The 18,311-nt window shown below is 37.2% G+C and overlaps 1 protein-coding gene across 3 annotated transcripts in view; it reads right to left on the minus strand.

Annotated features, from left to right (window-relative positions):
* LOC135137489 (nuclear factor related to kappa-B-binding protein) overlaps positions 1–18,311 on the minus strand; it is a 28,894-nt gene that overhangs the window by 10,169 nt on the left and 414 nt on the right. The window contains exons 1-3 of one of the 3 annotated variants that reach the window (XM_064067159.1): positions 17,965–18,300; positions 4,291–7,395; positions 4,106–4,237 (exon numbers count right to left, since the gene is read on the minus strand). In XM_064067159.1, coding sequence (XP_063923229.1) covers positions 4,106–4,237; positions 4,291–7,387 — 3,229 coding nt within the window. In that variant the 5' untranslated portion in view covers positions 7,388–7,395; positions 17,965–18,300. Of the gene's footprint in view, positions 1–4,105; positions 4,238–4,290; positions 7,396–17,960; positions 18,301–18,311 lie in introns of those variants that run through there. The other 2 variants (XM_064067158.1, XM_064067160.1) reach the window with 2 other exon arrangements.

Raw genomic sequence — 18,311 nt, forward strand, 5'->3', positions numbered from 1 at the left:
TAATAATACTACGAGGCAACCCATAAGACCCCCCCCATGGGTTTTCTAGTGTATACGGTGCTGACTCGTCATCGGTGAAGGCGGAGGGGTTAACTCTATATTATCTTGATTTAAAAATCAACATTTTACAACACATTTTGAAAGTTCATTTTAGAAAGTACAAAATTCGGTTGCTCTGAAGTTCTGTACACAGAGTTACGAACATGATAAATCACTGATCAGAATTCATGTAGGATTACAAATAATGTTGTTATTCAAATCCATTTATTTATTTATTTTTTTGATTGTCTCTGAACATGTCTTAATTTTTGGAAGAATTCAATAATATGCAATAATATTGAATTTGTCTCATTAAACATTTATTTATACCGTGAGGTTTTTTTTTCTCTGAACATAGGATAAATAATGTTAAGTTGGTTGCATACCTGCTTGTAATAGCACAGATTACGGATACCAGATGGTTCACTTGTGGGCGTAACTGTCCGCAACTTTTCCGTGCGCATGACACTAAAATTGGTTCAGCACTTTTAAATCTCTTTGAAACTGGTTCGACAGCTTAACACGCAAAATAATATTTACAATGAAGCAGATATAAGAATAAAAGTTTAGGTAATAATTCAGGGAATAAATAACGTACAAGGATTAATTTCTACGTTTTTTGGTTACGAAGGGATTTTTTAAAAGTTTTAAAATAATCAGAAAATTGGTTAAATAAATCCTACCTGCATTAAACTGTATTATAGTATCGTTTAGTAAATATATCTTGTCTATAATGCCTGATTTTGTAAATGAATAAAAGAGTAAAACATTTTCCCTTCTTTTCCTTTAAACTCGTTTCAGTCATTTACGGACAAACTATTTGTCAACTGTTTAACAACAAAGTTCAGAAAGGCAAGCGCAGCAAATTTCATTAACTATTCCCTCCAATTCTTCTAACTTTCGGTAACCCTTTAAGCCGTATAATTAAAGAGGTTACGTTTATTCACCATGCAAAAATTTTAACACCACTTTCTTCTTAGCACTATATTCGAGAGTCCGTGTTTTTTATGCTCTAAAATTTTTTAATGCCGATGCATGTGTCCGCAATTCTTTTCAGAGGAAATTGTGAAATGTTAAGCATTTGTAATAATCATAAATCATTTTGTGTAAACCAAAAAAGTATTTTGTTCGTTTTTTCTTCACTTAGAACCTCATCCCTTGCATCGTCGCTGTAATTTTTCTCTGACCGCCGCGCTTTTAAATTCAAAGCTTGCGAACCAATTTTGGTAGAGCGTGCGTAGTAGCGTGAATACCGCTTGAAATCTCGGGACACCGACTTCAAAGTGCCGATAGCTGAGTGAACTATCTGGTATCCGTAATCTGTGGTAATAGATTGACTTGGACTTTTAAAAACTGAACATAAAATCTGATCGAGATTTAGGTTATGTCAAAGATGGCTTCATGTTATGGTATTGTAATAAGTACAAGTTTAAAGAACAGAAAATTTACGTTATTGACCTTTTTAAAACAATTTCGTCAAAAATTTTAATGGAAATGTCATCGTTGACATGACCTACTCCTGAATTATTGCGAATATTATGTTCAGTTTTTAAAACTAACTACAAATCAAAGACTTCAAATATATATTTGAAGTCTTTGCTACAAATCAATACATTGGAGGCTGGATATGCAACTCAACATACATGAATTATCCTAAGTATATTCAGGGGAAAAAAACATAACGGTATATTTACGAATATTTCCGAGTGTAATCTAGGAAAGGTTCCATTTGACAAATGTGTACTTTGACATTTGGTTTACATTTATGGTGTGAACTGCAAGATGTTTATATATATTTTTTTCTTTTTCTCTCCCAAAAATTGATAACGTTATCCACAATTTTGCTGAGTGAATTAATTCAAAATCTGCAAAATAATACGCTTTCTACTTATGGTCGATTCTATTCTTCTTTTTAATCATATACAGGGTGTTCACTTTATTTGTTCACGACTGAATATTTCTACATAGGCAACCCATTTTACGTTTCATAAACAGCTTGGGAGGGGCTAGCATAGGCCAAGACAAAATTGATTTGGCATATTACATACCTTCTAACAAAATAAAGGGCGGGTCGGCGCGGTTAGTACTTGCTAAGATAAGACTGGTTTTGGTAAATAATATATCCTCTAAGAAAATAGACGGCGGGTGGGCGGGGCTAGTACAGGCTAAGATAAAACTGATCTGGAATATGACCTTCTAAGAAAATAAAGGGCGGGTGGGTGGGGCTAATATTTGCTAAGATAAGACTGATTTTGGCAAATGACACACTGTAAGAAAATAAAGGGCGGGTGGGCGGGGCTAATACTTGCTAAGATAAGATTGATTTTGGCAAATGAGACCTTCTAAGAAAATAAAGGGCGGGTGAGTGGCGCTAGTACATGCCAATTGAGCACAAGTCTAAATGAGTTTAAAAAATTAAAACCTATTGATTACGATCAATGACCTGAATTAAATAGCTTTCTAGACAGTTTTATAAGCAACCAGCAGCCCCACTCACCCACCCTCTCTTTATTCTAGATACTACTACTTAATATTGTTCGGTCTTACCTTAACTGGTACTAACCCCGCCCGCCCGCCCTTTATTTTTTTAGAGGCTATGTCATTTTTCAAAATCAGTAATATCTTCGGCTGTACTAGCCCCGCCTACCCGCCCTCTATTTTTTTAGAGGGTATATCATTTGCCGAAATCAGTCATATCTTAGGAAGTACTACTCCGCTTCGGCTGATTACAAAACATTAACATGATTTTATTTCTCTGATCTCCACAAAAAACTTGAATTGAGGTTTTACAGGATTTTTTTTTACAAAAAATTAAAAATTATTATTAGTGTTAAACAGATTTATTTCTGCTTCAAGGGCGAAGAAGGTTCTGCATAAATAACTTTCATATTCTCTTTTTATACTATACAGTGCCTTCTTTTAACGCTAGCCGTAGGGATTGAAGTGTAAAAACTTTTGGTAATGTTATTGAGTTTACTGGCAGGGATTTTCAAGTGAAATTTCAAACCGCTATTAAAACGGCACTAAAACGTTATTGTAACCGAAACTACTGATATCAATATCTTCTACCAAAAAATGTTTGAATGTTAACTAGCGCCCTCTGGCCGTTCGCAACTAGAGTCGTCACAATTCCGAAGTAGCACAGCGAGTCATCCGGATCTGACAATTTACCTTTCATCAGTGGCGTATCGCAGGCGCTTGGAATAGAGGTGACACCAAAGTGTGTCGTTTTAGTATATCTTTTCGACTTTGTCAAGTTTCTGCTCAGAGCCTTTGTGTCATTTAGGCCCGATTTATATAATCATTTAATAACAGCTGCCCGACGTACGCCACTGAGTGACCTCCATCCTTTAAATTTAAAAGTGGACTGTATCAGTCGCAATTCGTCTTTCGCGCAGATTTATGGGTGTGCTACCTAGTGGCCGTGACGACTCTACCCACACAGCACATAAATGAAGATGATGATTCCACAATTCAGTTTTAGAACAAGGTTTCTGGACTTATTTACCCCATTGAAGATTTTTAGTGTTATAGATGGTATCACAAGAAAGCTAACAGTTTCTTTGGGTTACCTCCTATCTCAAAACGCAAACAATTGCAGCACTTCCTTAAAAATTGTATGAACGTGTCCATTTAAGATGATCTAAAAATCGATGAAATTTATAATTTTTTTCATTGAAAACTGCACACGAATATAAATTAGGAGGACCCTTAGACTCAAGTTTGATCATTTGAAATATAATTTTTTTTAAAGCGATAAATCTCAAGTTTTTAAATAACTCCCGAAACCGGGATGATTCCCCATGTATGTAAGACAGGACGAAACCAAATCAGACGCGAACCTTACGAAATTTAAGGCGAATAATTTCCTGTGGAAATAATAAAGTAGAAAATGGTTATCTAAAAAGAATGTGAGGAAATCATTTTTACGACGAATTAGATCCATTGAGGAGCTATGATTGTTGTCAATAAAAAAAAATCTAAAGAAATTTACAAAGCCACAAACATAAGTTGTTGTCGCTGCCGTCTAAACTATAGAAATCATACTTGCAATTCATCACCCTACCTTGAGGTAACGACCCATGCTGCTTCTGATGCGCCAACAAGCTCTCCACGGAAATCACCTGACCCGCCGCATTCGTCAACACCTTCGCCACAACCGGACTCTGCGTCGTCGCTAGTCCCGCTTTCGACCCTTCTACAATCAACGAATCAATCAAACCAATCCTTACCCCTTGAACCGGTACCTACCAATCGTAACACTCTTCGCTTGCGCCTGCTGCCCCACCACTTGCTTCTGCATCGCCTTCTGTTTCAAAATAATCTGTTGCTGCTGTTGCTGTTGCTGCGAATTCAACACCGTCGCCTGCGGCAATATCTTCTGCTTAATCGTCTGTAAGATCTGCTGCTGTTGAGCGGGCGTCAACGTCGCTTGCGTCTTTATCTGTATCTGCTCCGGCAACGCCCCGCCCATTTTCGTAGGCTCCGCCTGTGTTACGCCCCTTACCAGCGTCACATTCTTGATACTCTGAAGCTGTTGTGGCGTGATGCTCTGTATGAATTGTGGCTGTGTAGTTTTAACCTCAGTCTTTTCTCCCTCTTTAATGACTTGTTTCTGTTTGGCTTGTAGGGTTTGGAGGAGCTGTTGGGTAACTACTTGGGATTGGTTGAGTTGTTTCGGGGGTGTGGCGCGTTGTTCTGGTACCTGTTTGATAACGGGGTTGGTCGAAGGGATGATCAGAGATTTACCTTGGGTGGGGGAGATGATTTTCACTAAACCTTTAGGTTTGGGAGGGGTTTGTTTGATGGTGGGACTAGACGTGGAAACTCGGCTTTGCACGATGGCTTGTAAGGCTTCGTTGATTTCTTTATCTTCGGGAGTGGGAACTTTCTCTTGATTGGAGATGAGGAGGGAGTTAGTTTTAGGGGGCGGAGTCTCGACGGTTTTTACTTTGTTGACTACGCCCTTCTTCTCTTCGTTTTTGATGACTTTGTTGACTTTGTCGGGTTTCGTTTTGGGTTTGGGGGGTGCTTTCTTGTTGGTGGCTTTTTTGCTTTTGTTGAGACCTTGATACTGTTGGTGGATGCGCTCGAAATCTTCTTCGGTGCGATTTCTGTGCAAATAAATCCAGATTTTACGTTTCGGGTCGTACTTGACGCAAGGATCGAACTGTGTGTGCATACGATCTAACGCTCCGCTCACAACAGACTGAAGGACGTTATCAGGGGCAGTACTGGAAATATACTGGGAGCTTTTGAGCAATTCGCAAATGTCTGCACGTGTGCCTTCTCCGTTGGGTAATCTCGCCGTCGCGTCTCTAACCAATGACAAAATCGTGACGAAATTCGGCCTGTCAGCGTTAAGCATCGTGTGTCCTCGCGCTTTCGTGTTGCCAACTGAAGCATTGTAAATTCCCTTCAGCGGGCCCACAACGCTTTCGTAACCGTTGCATCTATACGTAAACGCTTTGTGTGGATTGTCGTACCGTTTGCGTTCTTGTTCACGGAAATCTTTGATTTCGTCACACGTGGCTTTGCGCACCGTCCAATTGGTCGGACAGCGAGGCGGAGGCGGAGTCTGCGACCTATCGGAAAGCTCCACGTCGAGTTCGTCTCTGTCCTTGTCCTTATTGCTCTTGCCTTCGCTCCGATGCTCCAACCAGTAGTGGCACAAAGGCGCCAACAGAGCATCCGAGTCACGGCCGGCCCCTATCCACTGATACATATCTAGCGACATTTTATACTCCATGTACGGGACAAAATCGTCCGGCTGCTCAGGAGAATTACCGCATAGAAAATTAATAGCACTTTTTAGCAAGCCGATCCAGTTATCGGACAAACTGTACCAATCGTTCAACGGACTTATAGGGTTTTCCTGCCACGATTTCAATCTGTCCTCGAGGGTGGACAAACTCATCCGGTGCTCGTTCGTCGAGCAGATGATGTCCCTGACCAACGACAAGAAATTCGAGTGGGTTTCCTGCATGAGCTCCGGTTTGTTGTTCAGTTCGAGAATATCGATGTCGGAGTTATCCAGATCGATGGGTATTTCCATCATGTCGATCCCCTCTAGGTCTGAAATCGTTACAGGTGTTACCTTCCCGTACTGCGAGAAGGCGTTCGTTTTTATCACGTTGCTGCTAGTAGTGGGCGGAGTCTCCACCTTCGGGGGCGTGAACAGTTCCGGTTTCACCTCACTTTTCGCGTTTTTGGGCACGGCTTTCACGGTTCGGTTCGTTTTCACTTTTTTCACGTGATTCACACTAACCGTGTCGACGAACGAATCGGAATCGGACTCGATCTCAGAGTTCGAACTGTGTCCGGTGTAGTTATTCGGTGAATGCGTGCTTAACCTAACCTCTTTCTTCTTCTTTTTAACTAACTTATTGTCGTGATGCTTCTGCGCGAAAGTCATGTTTTTCATGTAAGGCAACTGTGTCCTATTTACAATGTCCGTGACGCTTATACCTTTCGTGTTGTACTCCGGATCCTCGTACCTTTCCAATTTTCGTCGCTTGTGTTGAGAAATGAGCGTTTTGTACGTATCGTCGGTTATATAAAAGGGGTTGCGTAAAGGCGTTATGAACTTTTCCAAATCTAGGGCGGTGGCTTTCGTCGACATCGTCGACATGTACACGTCGGAGTTGGCGATGTAGTTATTCCGGATACTGTTCATGTGCCGCCTCTGCTTTCGCGACAGAGGCACCGGGGGTCCTTCAGGATAATTCTCATCCGGCGAACAATACCTGTCTTCGGTTTTCGCTTGGATCGAGGCTAGAATTTGAAAGTACCTACGTTTCGTCCTATGCACTATATAATTCAAATTAGGATCGTGGTTTTTTTCCACCTTCGGTTCCACACCCGGCGGTAGATTATTAATCTGACTGACCAACTTCCTCTGAGATTCGACGACATCCTGTTTAAGCTTCTCCCGGAATTTCTTATACCTGAACATGGCTTCTTTCTTTTGGGCTTTTTTGATAATCCTACGCATGTTGGCGATGTCGGGTCGGAAATAACCGGCTTTGAGGTCCTCGTGGAACTTTTCCAGTGGACTATTGAAGCGAAAAGTTTCACAGTCGAAAAGTTTCTGTAACGTTTTGTTTTTCTCGTCGTCGTCGTTGTCGGGGAAATTTGGTAGAAATGTCTGCAGGTGTTGTTTGTGGACGTCGGATAAAGAATTCCACGTTTCGGTTGATAGAACTGAAAGGAAGATGTCTTTTCGTTCACACAGGCCCTGAGGTAATTGCAGTTTGGTTCCACATATTTCGGCGGTTTCCATTCCATCGTCGTCGGAGGATTCGGTTGAATAGTCTGAGGAGGAGTCATCCGTGCTGTCCGTGTCCATCTTATCCCCTACAACATGAAGCGATTATTGGACTTTATTAAATATGATTTTTTTAGGGGCTTTATATTTTAAGTATTTTAAATTCATAGAAAAATATTAGCAATTTAAGTTTGATCTAATTAGTAGCAGTAAATATGTATTTCAATTTGAATACTGATAAAACGACGTAATTAGTTCAATAAATTAGCCTAGCGACTTATCTTTATTTCAATGATTTTCTGCAACTCAATTAACAATGTCCTAAAAGTTATCGAAGTATGCTAAACTTGTTTTTATGCAGTTTTTTCACGTCCCTTTTTTCTTTTAAATGAAACAATTCTCATATTTTGGTTTTGCATTTTGACGCTGCTTCAAAAAACTCAATTTCTATTTTCTTCTTTAACCTATACATTCTATTCAAAAACATCGTCCACCTTATTATTACTATTGTTACAAAAAGTCGGCAAAGCGTTCTCTCTTGTAAACCATATTCTGTCTATTGAAGTAATGTTCACACAGACAAGATTATTTTAAAAAACGTTCAGAGATTCACCGTAAAGTAAAAATTATGCACGAACTTCTACCGCATCAAAAATTGAGAATCGTAGAATGAAAAACTAGTATGAACTATGTGCACCGATTTAAAAAAAAATCACCGCTTCAAAAACATGAAACACTCCAGGTAAGTTAGAACAAAAAAAAACTTCCTACTTTCTACTAACATAATACGCGTATTGATTTTGCGAGATTTTACTTTTTGTAAAAACAATATAGTATAGAAAGTACTAGTCACAGTGTACCCCCCCGAGAAGCTTTCACATTAAAAAGACATTTGGGGCTCTCGTGAAGGTTTTACATTTTTACAAAACACCGTTGAGACCCCCGACAAGGTTTTACATTTTTAAAAAACAGTTGGGACCCCTGAGGTTTCACATTCTTAAAAAAAACATTTCGGGCCCCCGAAAAGGTTTCACATTAAAAAAAGACAGATGGACCCCCTGAGAAGGTCTCACATTAAAAAAAAAAGACATTTGGGGCTCCCGAGAAGGTTTTACATTTAAAAAAAAAAAAGGCCCTCGAGGAGATTTCACATACTTAAAAAAAGGCATTTGGCGCCCCGAAAAAGCTTCACATTAAAATAAACATTTGTCGCCTCCGAAAAGGTTTTACATTTTTAAAAAAGACAATTGGGATCCCCGAAGTTTCATATTCTTAAAAAAATACATTTGGGTCCAATGAGGTTTTAGATTTTTAAAAAAGACAGTTGGGACTACCGACAAGGTTTCTCATTCTAAAAAACATTTGGTGCCCCCGAGAAGGTTTAACATTTTTAAAAAAGATAGCTGGGACCCCCGAGAAAGTTTCACATTCTTAAAAAAAAAACTTTGGCTACCCCGGGAAGGTTTCACATAAAAAAAAAGACATTTGGGGCCCTCGAGAAGGTTTCACATTTTTAAAAAAGACAGATGGGACTCCCGAGAAGGTTTCATATTAAAAAAAATACATTTGGGTCCCCTGAGGTTTTACATTTTTTAAAAAAGACATTTGGGGCTCCCAAGAAGGTTTCACATTTTTAAAAAGACAGTTGAGACCCCCGACAGGGTTTTATATTTTTACAAAAGACAACTGGAACCCCCGAGAAGGATTCATATTCTTAAAAAAATACATTTGGGTCCCTCGAGAAGTTTTTACATTTTTAAAAAAGACAGATGGGACCTCTGAGGCTTCATATTAAAAAAAAAAAATACATTTGAACCCCCTGAGGTTTTACATTTTTAAAAAAAGATTGGGACTCCCTAGAAGGTTTCACATTTTTAAAAATGACAGATGGGACCCCCTAGAAGGTTTCACATTCTTAAAAAAAAAACAAAAAACATTTGGGCCCCGTGAGGTTTTACATTTTAAAAAAAAGACATTTGGGGGTCCCGAGAAGGTTTTATATTTAAAAAAAAAAACGATGGGACCCCTGAGGTTTCACATTAAAAAAAATACATTTGGCCCCCCTGAGGTTTTACATTGACAAAAAAAGACATTTGGGGCTCCCGAAAAGGTTTTACATTTTTAAAAAAGACAATTGAGACCCCCGACAAGGTTTTACAATTTTTAAAAAAGACAATTGGGACCTCCGAGAAGGTTTCATATTCTTAAAAAAATACATTTGGGCCCCCGAGAAGGTTTTACATTTGTGAAAAGACAGATGGGACCTCCGAGAAGGTTTCACATTTAAAAGAAATACATTTGAACCCCCGGAGGTTTCACATTTTTAAAAAAGACAGTTGAGACCCCCGAGGTTTCACATTAAAAAAAAAAATACATTTGGGCCCCCTGACGTTTTACATAAAAAAAAGACATTTGGAGCTCCCGAGGTTTTACATTTTTAAAAAAGAAAATTGGGACCCCCGAGAAGGTTTTACATTTTTAAAAAAAGACAAAAGGGACCACCGAGAACGTTTCACATTCTTAAAAAAATATGTACATTTGGGTCCCCCAAGGTTTAGATTTTTAAAAAAGACAGTTGGCATTCCCGACAAGGTTTCACATTCTTAAAAATATTGGTCCAAGTACTCGACAGAACTTCTTTCACCTTACAATCCAACAAATTCCTGTTCGAAAAATTATAGAAAATGTGTGTTTTCTGATAACCTTTATATGTATAGTAAAAATTAGTAGGGTAAATGACACCTCGCCGCGGGGGTACAAGTTCCAAGAAGGCGCCGTCGGCAGATATACAAATGATATGAAATATATTTAAAGGAAATAACCAACGGAAAAGAGTGTATTACTGTCAGTGTACATGCTTAGCTTCGATTGTTTATGTTTATACATCGAAAGAATGTCACGTAGAAATTTGTTTAATTTGAATGATTTGTCTCCTCAAAACAGAAGACTAAAATTATTAAGTAAGCCACAATATAACAAAATGCTTTAAATATGATTATTATGATTATTATTCTTATTTGATAATTAATAAAAACGTGGAAATTCTCACATTTTCTATAAAATGACGTTCTTAATTCGATCAATAAAAAAATGGTCGAAGGCTATAAATATAATTCGACAAATCCAGCTTTTTAAAAAAATATAAAATTTGATTTTACGATTTTCGTTTTGTGATAACCGTTGTAAAGTAATAACCAGAGGAATAAAGAAGACCCTTTGTCCTTCAGCAGCTTCAAGTGTCTATTTATGTTTCCACATTGAAAGAATGTCACGTAGAAATTAGTTTGATTTGAATGAGTTTGCCTTTTCCAAACAGGAATAAAATTATTAATTAAACCACTATCGAACAAAATGTTCTGAATATCATAATTCGTGCGTATTCTTCAGATTTTCGAGAAAATGGGGTGACTCGTTCTTAATTTGACCAATAAAAAATTTATGAGGACGTCATCAACATGGATAATTCTAGTTCATAGCGTTGTACCAATGCAAAAAAAAGGAAATCATCAAATTATTGGTGGGGTGATTAGCCAAATTTTGGTTAGCATTTAACCATCTACATGATATTTCTAATACATATGTATACAAAGTTTAACAACAATCGATCCAACAGTTTCAGAGATTACGCGTCTAATAAAAATGGATACAGATACCAGACGGAAACGGGAAGTCACTACTTTTTTCGTACTCTAGGGGTCATGAAACGTCGAGAAAATATAAAAGTGGCAATTCGTCCGATAGCTTACGCTCGCGAAGTAAAAATAATTTGTTGTGAGGTCGAAACAAATTCCTAAACGAATAATATTCGAGCATTAAACAATAAATTACATTTTTATTGTACCTTTCTCAAGTGTTTCTTATAATAATAATCGATGCGCTGCGCGTCAAAGTGTTACTAAGCAACGCGTTTTAAAAAATATTCTGTAATTATTAACGCCCTCGAGTTATTAATAGTGAACATAATAAACAAAAACCATTTCAATGCCTTGCGCCATAAATGATCTCTCACTAAATAAGATCAGGGGCAAGTCCATTTTATATACTTTGTTAAAGAATACCGTATTTTATCATTATACTGTTACTTCTTTACTTCAAGACATTCTTTTCTTTTTTGTAGTGTCATTTGAAACACTAAAATACTCCGACGTTTCTACGATTTTATTAAAATAAGTTACAATCTGCAACTACTTGTCTCTGTGACATTTTTTTCTCATATCAACATGTTAATTACCACAGTTGCCCTCTAGTACCCAATGTGTTCAATTTAAAAAAATATCATTGATTACCTACGTACCTTTTCCGCTGATTTTATTTATTTAGACTTATATAAGATTTATGCACGTAGTAAATTTTGTATTAATTAATTAGTAGTGTTTTTGGCGTGGGTTGTCTTCAGCAACAACCAACACAAACGCCGGAGGCTTAACAACGAACTTTAACACGACTGGAAACAATAAGTACTCTAATACAAACTACTTCTCAACTTCTATCCCGACTGTGTTGTTCAAGAGGCCATTACCCGACTGTTGTTAATCTTAAAACCTATTTAAAACTACCCCTTTATGGAATGTTTCTGCGTCTCGCGCAGTCTATCACCAGAATTTTCTCGACTCTACTGTTTCCATTGCTCTCTAAACATCCAAATATTTCGTGGTTCCGCAAGTGTCTTGTTCTGTTTCACTACCGTTAGATGTCTCTAACCGCAGTTCTCCAAAGAGAATCTTACAGAATTTGTGAGATTAATTATGAAATGTACTTGTACAAAATTAATTTTTGTATGCGTTAAAATAAAATAGTAGTAAAGTTATATTATTTTTTTGACACCATATACTGATATTTTCTGCGCCTGCGTTCACTAGAATATACCTGGTATGAAAGATAAAAGTGGGAAAATCTGAAAAAAGAAGAAGAAATGGACGACATAGTTAAGGAATATGGCAATGAAACTAGAAGAAATAGAGGAGAAAATCAGAATAATATGGGGAAAAATTAGAGGGATAGAACTGGAATAAACAATTTATAAAATAAAACTCGGTGGAAAAGCACCCAGAACAAATGAATTACTACTGATGATTAAATATTTACATGAAGGAAAAGGAAAACTATTGCAAATAATAACCTGAGTAAAATGATAGAAAATACTAACGGAAAAGAGTTAAAACATAAACATTCTGCTTTTTAAAAAAGATGGAGAGTGCGATAATACAAAAATAATTCTGAGGAATATATGCTTGGATTCTAGAAAAAAGAAAAAGAAACAACACTGAGAGAAACCAAAGTGGTTTTACGAAGAACAGGAGATTTCAAGATCAGACATTCGCACTTAGATAAATTGGTGAAAAGGGCATTAGAGCAGGCAAGGAATTTCCTGTAATTTTCATTGTACAATGAGAGAAGAATGAACCCTGAATCATTTTCTGTTTAATCTGATACTAGATAAAACGACAAAGAAAACTCAGCTCAGTTTCTTGTTAAGAAGGAAATCCCAAAAAAGGTGAAAGCAGAAGCGATTAAAACAGTAAACGTATGAACATGGATTAGGACAGAGGAGCAGAAATCAAAACTAAACAGTATAGAAATGCCCTTTCTAAAAAAATCTAAATAAAATTAAAAATGACGACAATCCACCAATGTCAACTGCGTTGGTTGGAGCACATCCACAGACTGGAAGATAGTAGATAACAAAATTCAATTCAACTGCCCCCACACAGAAGGATAGAAGGAACCAGAGCTAAATAAGTACGTCGTCAGCATGTTGGTATACAGTAGACTGTTACAGAAACTGTTTATGTAATAAATAGAAATTAGAATTCGCTATTTACTCAATATATATTGAGTAAATAGCGAAAATAGTATATTGAGGTAACGCAAAATAACATAACCAAAGATCCAAAGAGATTCTGGTCCTACATTAAGTCCAGGAAAGGTGAATCAAGAATTCCGGGTAGAATGACATTCGAAAATGATATCATAACTTCGAGCGGAAAAATAGTTGACGCTTTTGCAACTTACTTCCACTCATCATACATAACGTCTCAACAAAACTCTCAAGCAAAAACGAGTTCATCTGATATCCCCGCACTAACTATCCGCACAATAACTGATAATGATGTTTTGAATGCTTTAAACAAATTAAAAAGTTCACCAACAAGTGGCCCGGATAATGTTCCATGCTTTATGGTTCGCGACTGCAAATATGTTTTTGTAAAACCCCTTTCAACAATCTTTAATTTGTCACTGAAAGTAGGTTCTTTTCCGTCTTTATGGAAGCTCTCAAAAGTCACGCCCGTGTTTAAAAGTGGTGACAACACAGATGTCAATAATTACCGTCCTATTTCTATCTTGAGTAATTTTTCAAAAGTTTTTGAAATTGTTATATACTCCTACTTATATCCTCATGTAAAAACCTACATATCGCCCCAACACCATGGCTTTATTAATAAAAGATCTACTTTAACTAATCTGACATGTATTACTCAATTTATATCAGATGCTATTGACAAACAATCACAGGTAGACGTAATTTATACTGATTTCTCCAAGGCGTTTGACACAATCGATCACGGCATTTTATTACAAAAACTTGAGTCATTTGGTTTAACAGGTAGGATCTTTCGACTTATTAAATCATACTTATCTAACAGGTGTCAGTTTGTGTATTACAATGGCTGTCGTTCGTTGACATATGATGTGAAATCGGGGGTTCCACAAGGTGCAAATCTTGGACCACTAATGTTTTTGATTTTCATCAATGATTTATCTGCCACTGTAAAAAGTCTCGCCCTACTGTTTGCTGACGATGCTAAGTTATATAGAATTGTGAACAACATCAATGATGCACTTTTTCTTCAAGAGGATCTTGATTCTCTGAATAAATGGTGTCTAGACAATAAACTTTCATTAAACGCCGCCAAATGTAAAATAGTGTCATTTACTCGTAAAAAATGTCCAATTGCCTTCAATTACAAAATTAAAGATAAACTCTTAAACCGCCACAATGTTGTTAAAGATCTAGGCATATATTTTGACTCAGAATTAAACTTTCATCACCATATAAACGAACTTACTGCCAGAGCAACTTCTATTCTTGGTTTCATTATCAGAAATAGCAGGGATTTCACTGATTTAAGCATTATAAAACTGTTATATAACACTTTCATCTTATCTATCCTTCAATATTGTTGTCCTATATGGAACCCAATTTATGTCACACAAATTAACTTACTCGAATCTGTTCAAAGACGCTTTTTAAAATTTCTTTGGTATAAGAAGTACGGTGTCTACCCTGAACGAGGAATCGACAACGAACTTCTCAATAGAGCGTTTGATACGTTACCTTTAACAATCAAAAGGCAAATAAATATTGTCATATTTTTCTATCAACTTCTAAATTATAATGTCAACTGTGCTGAATTGTTAGCTAATATATCTTTTCATGTACCTCGCCAAAATTCCAGAAACATTTCCCCAACGTATACCTCCACACCACATTCTAATACCTTCATTAAATCTCCTATGTACACAATGTGCAAACTTTATAATAAGGAATTCTGTATTATTGATATATTCCAGTTTAATAGTTTAAAATTTAAAAAATTAATCATTCAACATTGTTATGCAAAATTAAATGTTTAGCACTGTTTTCTCACCTTGTTTATACATTATAATGATTTGTTATTTTTTGTCTTTCCTTTTGTTACATTTATATAAGTATAATTTTGTTCGTTTTGTATTAATTTTGTTGCTCTGTAATTGGTTTTGTAAAAACTGTTGGGCAATAAACGCTATTATTATTATTATTATTATATATAGGTGACACATAATTCAAAAGTTAATAACGTCGCAAATAAATGAACTCTGCTTATAACAGAATTTCTAGAGCAATTTTTTAAGTGGTAAACAACTATAATGCACCTTCACTTAATACACTGCGTTTCATATAAAATGCACCACCTAGAAGGAGTAGGCGTAGAATGTAGAAATTTGGTGGAGAAGACTGTTGCATATAGACAAACAATTGATTAAAATTTGAAAGAAAAACTACTACTTGTTTAGATAATATACCGAGTGTTATTCGATTTTTATTAATTTTTTGATTATGTTTTAAAGATACTTGAGTAAGATTCTTTTGCAATTTTACTTGACATTTGTCATTATTGTGCTTGCAAAAATGCTACGAGTTCACACACGAGGTAATTTTCAACAGATAACACCTATTGAAAGAGGGCGAATGATTGGGATGCATGAGGCTAGTTTACCATTTCGGGAAATCACCAGAAGACTCGGCCCAACGGATTCTACGATATTAAGAACAAGTCGAGAATGGAACAACGAAGAGCTACAAATGCGTCGCAGGGGTACCGACCGTTTCAGAGTCACCCAAGAACGCGAAGATCATTTGCTAAGAAGAAGTGTTATTCAGTACCCTTGGTAACCATAACGATCAGTCGGGATGGACTGGATGACAGCAATTGGGCACAGAATCCGAGGAGTACCATCTACCGCCAAATTCGTTCCTTTGGCTTGAGATCTTATCGTCCAAACTGCAAACTTCCCTTACCACAAGAACACAAAACTACCAGGCTTCACTGGTACCAAGACAGGCAGCAATGGCTGTAATAGTGGAATGTCATAATGTTTAGGAACAAGTCTAGGTCTTGTTTGTGGCACTCTGATGGACGCATACGTGTTCGAAGGCCTTGAGGCCAAAGGTAAAATCTGGAATTTGTACAGAGATGTCATATCGCTCTAACACCTGGAGTAATGATATGGGATGGTATACACATCTGTTGAAGTACTCCCTTAGTGTTCATTCCAGGCACGCTAAATGCCCGGCATTACATCGTTAACGTGTTAAATCAATTTCTTTTTCCTTATCTCTCGAACCGTCGAAGAACATCTTTTGAACAAGATAATGCGTGGCCTCATGTGGCCATATTAACTTAAAGAGTGTTTGACGAAAATAACGTCAACTTCTTACCCTGGCCTGCCCTATCACCAGATTTATCAACAATCGAAAATGTTTAGGATTTAATGCATAGAAGGCTGCGCAATTTACCACATCCTCCAAAGACTTTGGAAGAATGTCTACAACAAATTCAAAATGCCTGGAATGAGATACCCCAGCAGGCAATAGATCATCTCATTTTAAGCATGCCTAGAAGAATACAGTCTTGTATTCGTGCACGTGGAATTTTAACACATTATTAACATTTCTTGTGTTAGACATTTTATTTTTTCTTTGAAATTTTAATCAAATGTTTGTCTACGTGCAATAGTCTTCTCCACCAAATTTCAACATTCTACGCCTACTCCTTCTAGGTGGTGCATTTTATTTGAAACGCAGTGTACAATACAAAAATTGCTTATTTTGAAGACTTTTGAAGTTTAAAATGTGCTCTAAAAACTGAACAACAATGTTGAAACATATGAACTACCTATAGATTGAATTAAAATATTCACATTTGCCTGTTAATACTTAAAATTCTGCTTTTCTTTGAAAATTATTGGTCACTTCTAAAACAAACAGGGAAGTCACTACTTTTCGCAATTTTTCCAAGTTAGAGATAAGAACTGTGAAATTTGTTCAGCTTGCCAGAAAATGTTCTATTATTTTCTACTAGAAGCAAAATCCTGCTTTAATAGGGAATCTGAGAGATCTAATACCATCCATTTTTGTCAAAAACCATCTTGCATTGCAGTTTTTCTTACACGTTTCTGAACTCCTTATTTACAGAGGGCAAATTTAACTTGCTTCTAGAATGAAAAACCTTATTAATAGTACAATAATTGCATAAAGTATTTTCTAATGTTTACATATTTCAAAGTTATTTCATTATCTAGAATAAGGTACCAAATACACAACAAATTGTTATAGTTTAATTACAGTCTATTTTTACAATAACGAGTTTGAATTTTTTACTTTCTTAATCACTCAATACGTTTGAAAATGTAAGCTACTTCGTTTAAGTTCATTGTTGGTTTCTGTCATGTCTAATCTTTGACATTACAAAGGTTGTGGCACGTTTCTTTGCATATCTGACAAGCAGTGATTTATCAAAGTCAGTCCATAACATTATGTGCTTCATTTTACACTTTCACAAATCTTTGTCGATTATCTGCACCTCTGTTTAATTAATACCCAGTTTTTAATATCATGCAGACTTCTGGTTTGTTCGTAAAGAAACTTCGTATAAAACTTGGTTTCTGCAAATTCTCCCATGGTCTAAAACGCACAGACACTTCAACCACTACTCGATCCTCTTAGGAAGGTTTCACATCCATGACCTATTCCACACTTCGACTGTTCTCAATGTTTATAAATACCTTACGTTACCCGCTGATACCTACAATCACAATCGTCCCACCATCCGTCCGTCCCCAATCGCCAACATCGGCCTCCCTCGGGGTGCTTGACCTCTGTATTTTTCGTCGATTTCGTGTGTTATTTTGGGTTAGGAACGTGGGGGCATGGTTCAACCCGTGCCTTAGTGAAGGTGACCCCCGAACGCGCGCGTCAAGAGCCCGAGAATCGCCCGATTTTGCCATAATCGGGGGCCAAAGCCCGCCGCCCAACAATAATAAACAACCGAATTTGAATCGGGAAAACGGCGGGGGAGGGGCGCCCGGGGTGATTTTTCCACTGAATACTCACCCACCTCCTAGGTTTTGTCCAGAAATATCCAGGATGCACTCACTACAAGCTGGTACGAATCCGGCACGCCTGCATTGCGGATATACCAAAACAACGCATATACACAGCCAGTGGTGGGCCGCGAAACCATTTTGATGCGAGCCATCAATACTGAAAGTCAAACTTGGAGGAGGCGATTTCGCTAAAAGCGCAATTTCAAGCACTGAGAGTCGCACGCCGCTCGAAACGTTGACGAATTTCGGTGGTTCTTTGCGAAAACCCGGGGAAAATCGGCCGAATTTCAAAGATTTATCGCCGAAAGAAAACGGAGGATTTCGCAGATTTGAATGCGATCTAGGGACTTTCGGGACC

This window comes from Zophobas morio, unplaced genomic scaffold, assembly GCF_036711695.1.
Source record: "Zophobas morio isolate AGI-343-1 ecotype UQ-CSIRO unplaced genomic scaffold, CSIRO_AGI_Zmor_V1 ptg000029l, whole genome shotgun sequence".
Lineage (NCBI taxonomy): Eukaryota > Metazoa > Arthropoda > Insecta > Coleoptera > Tenebrionidae > Zophobas > Zophobas morio.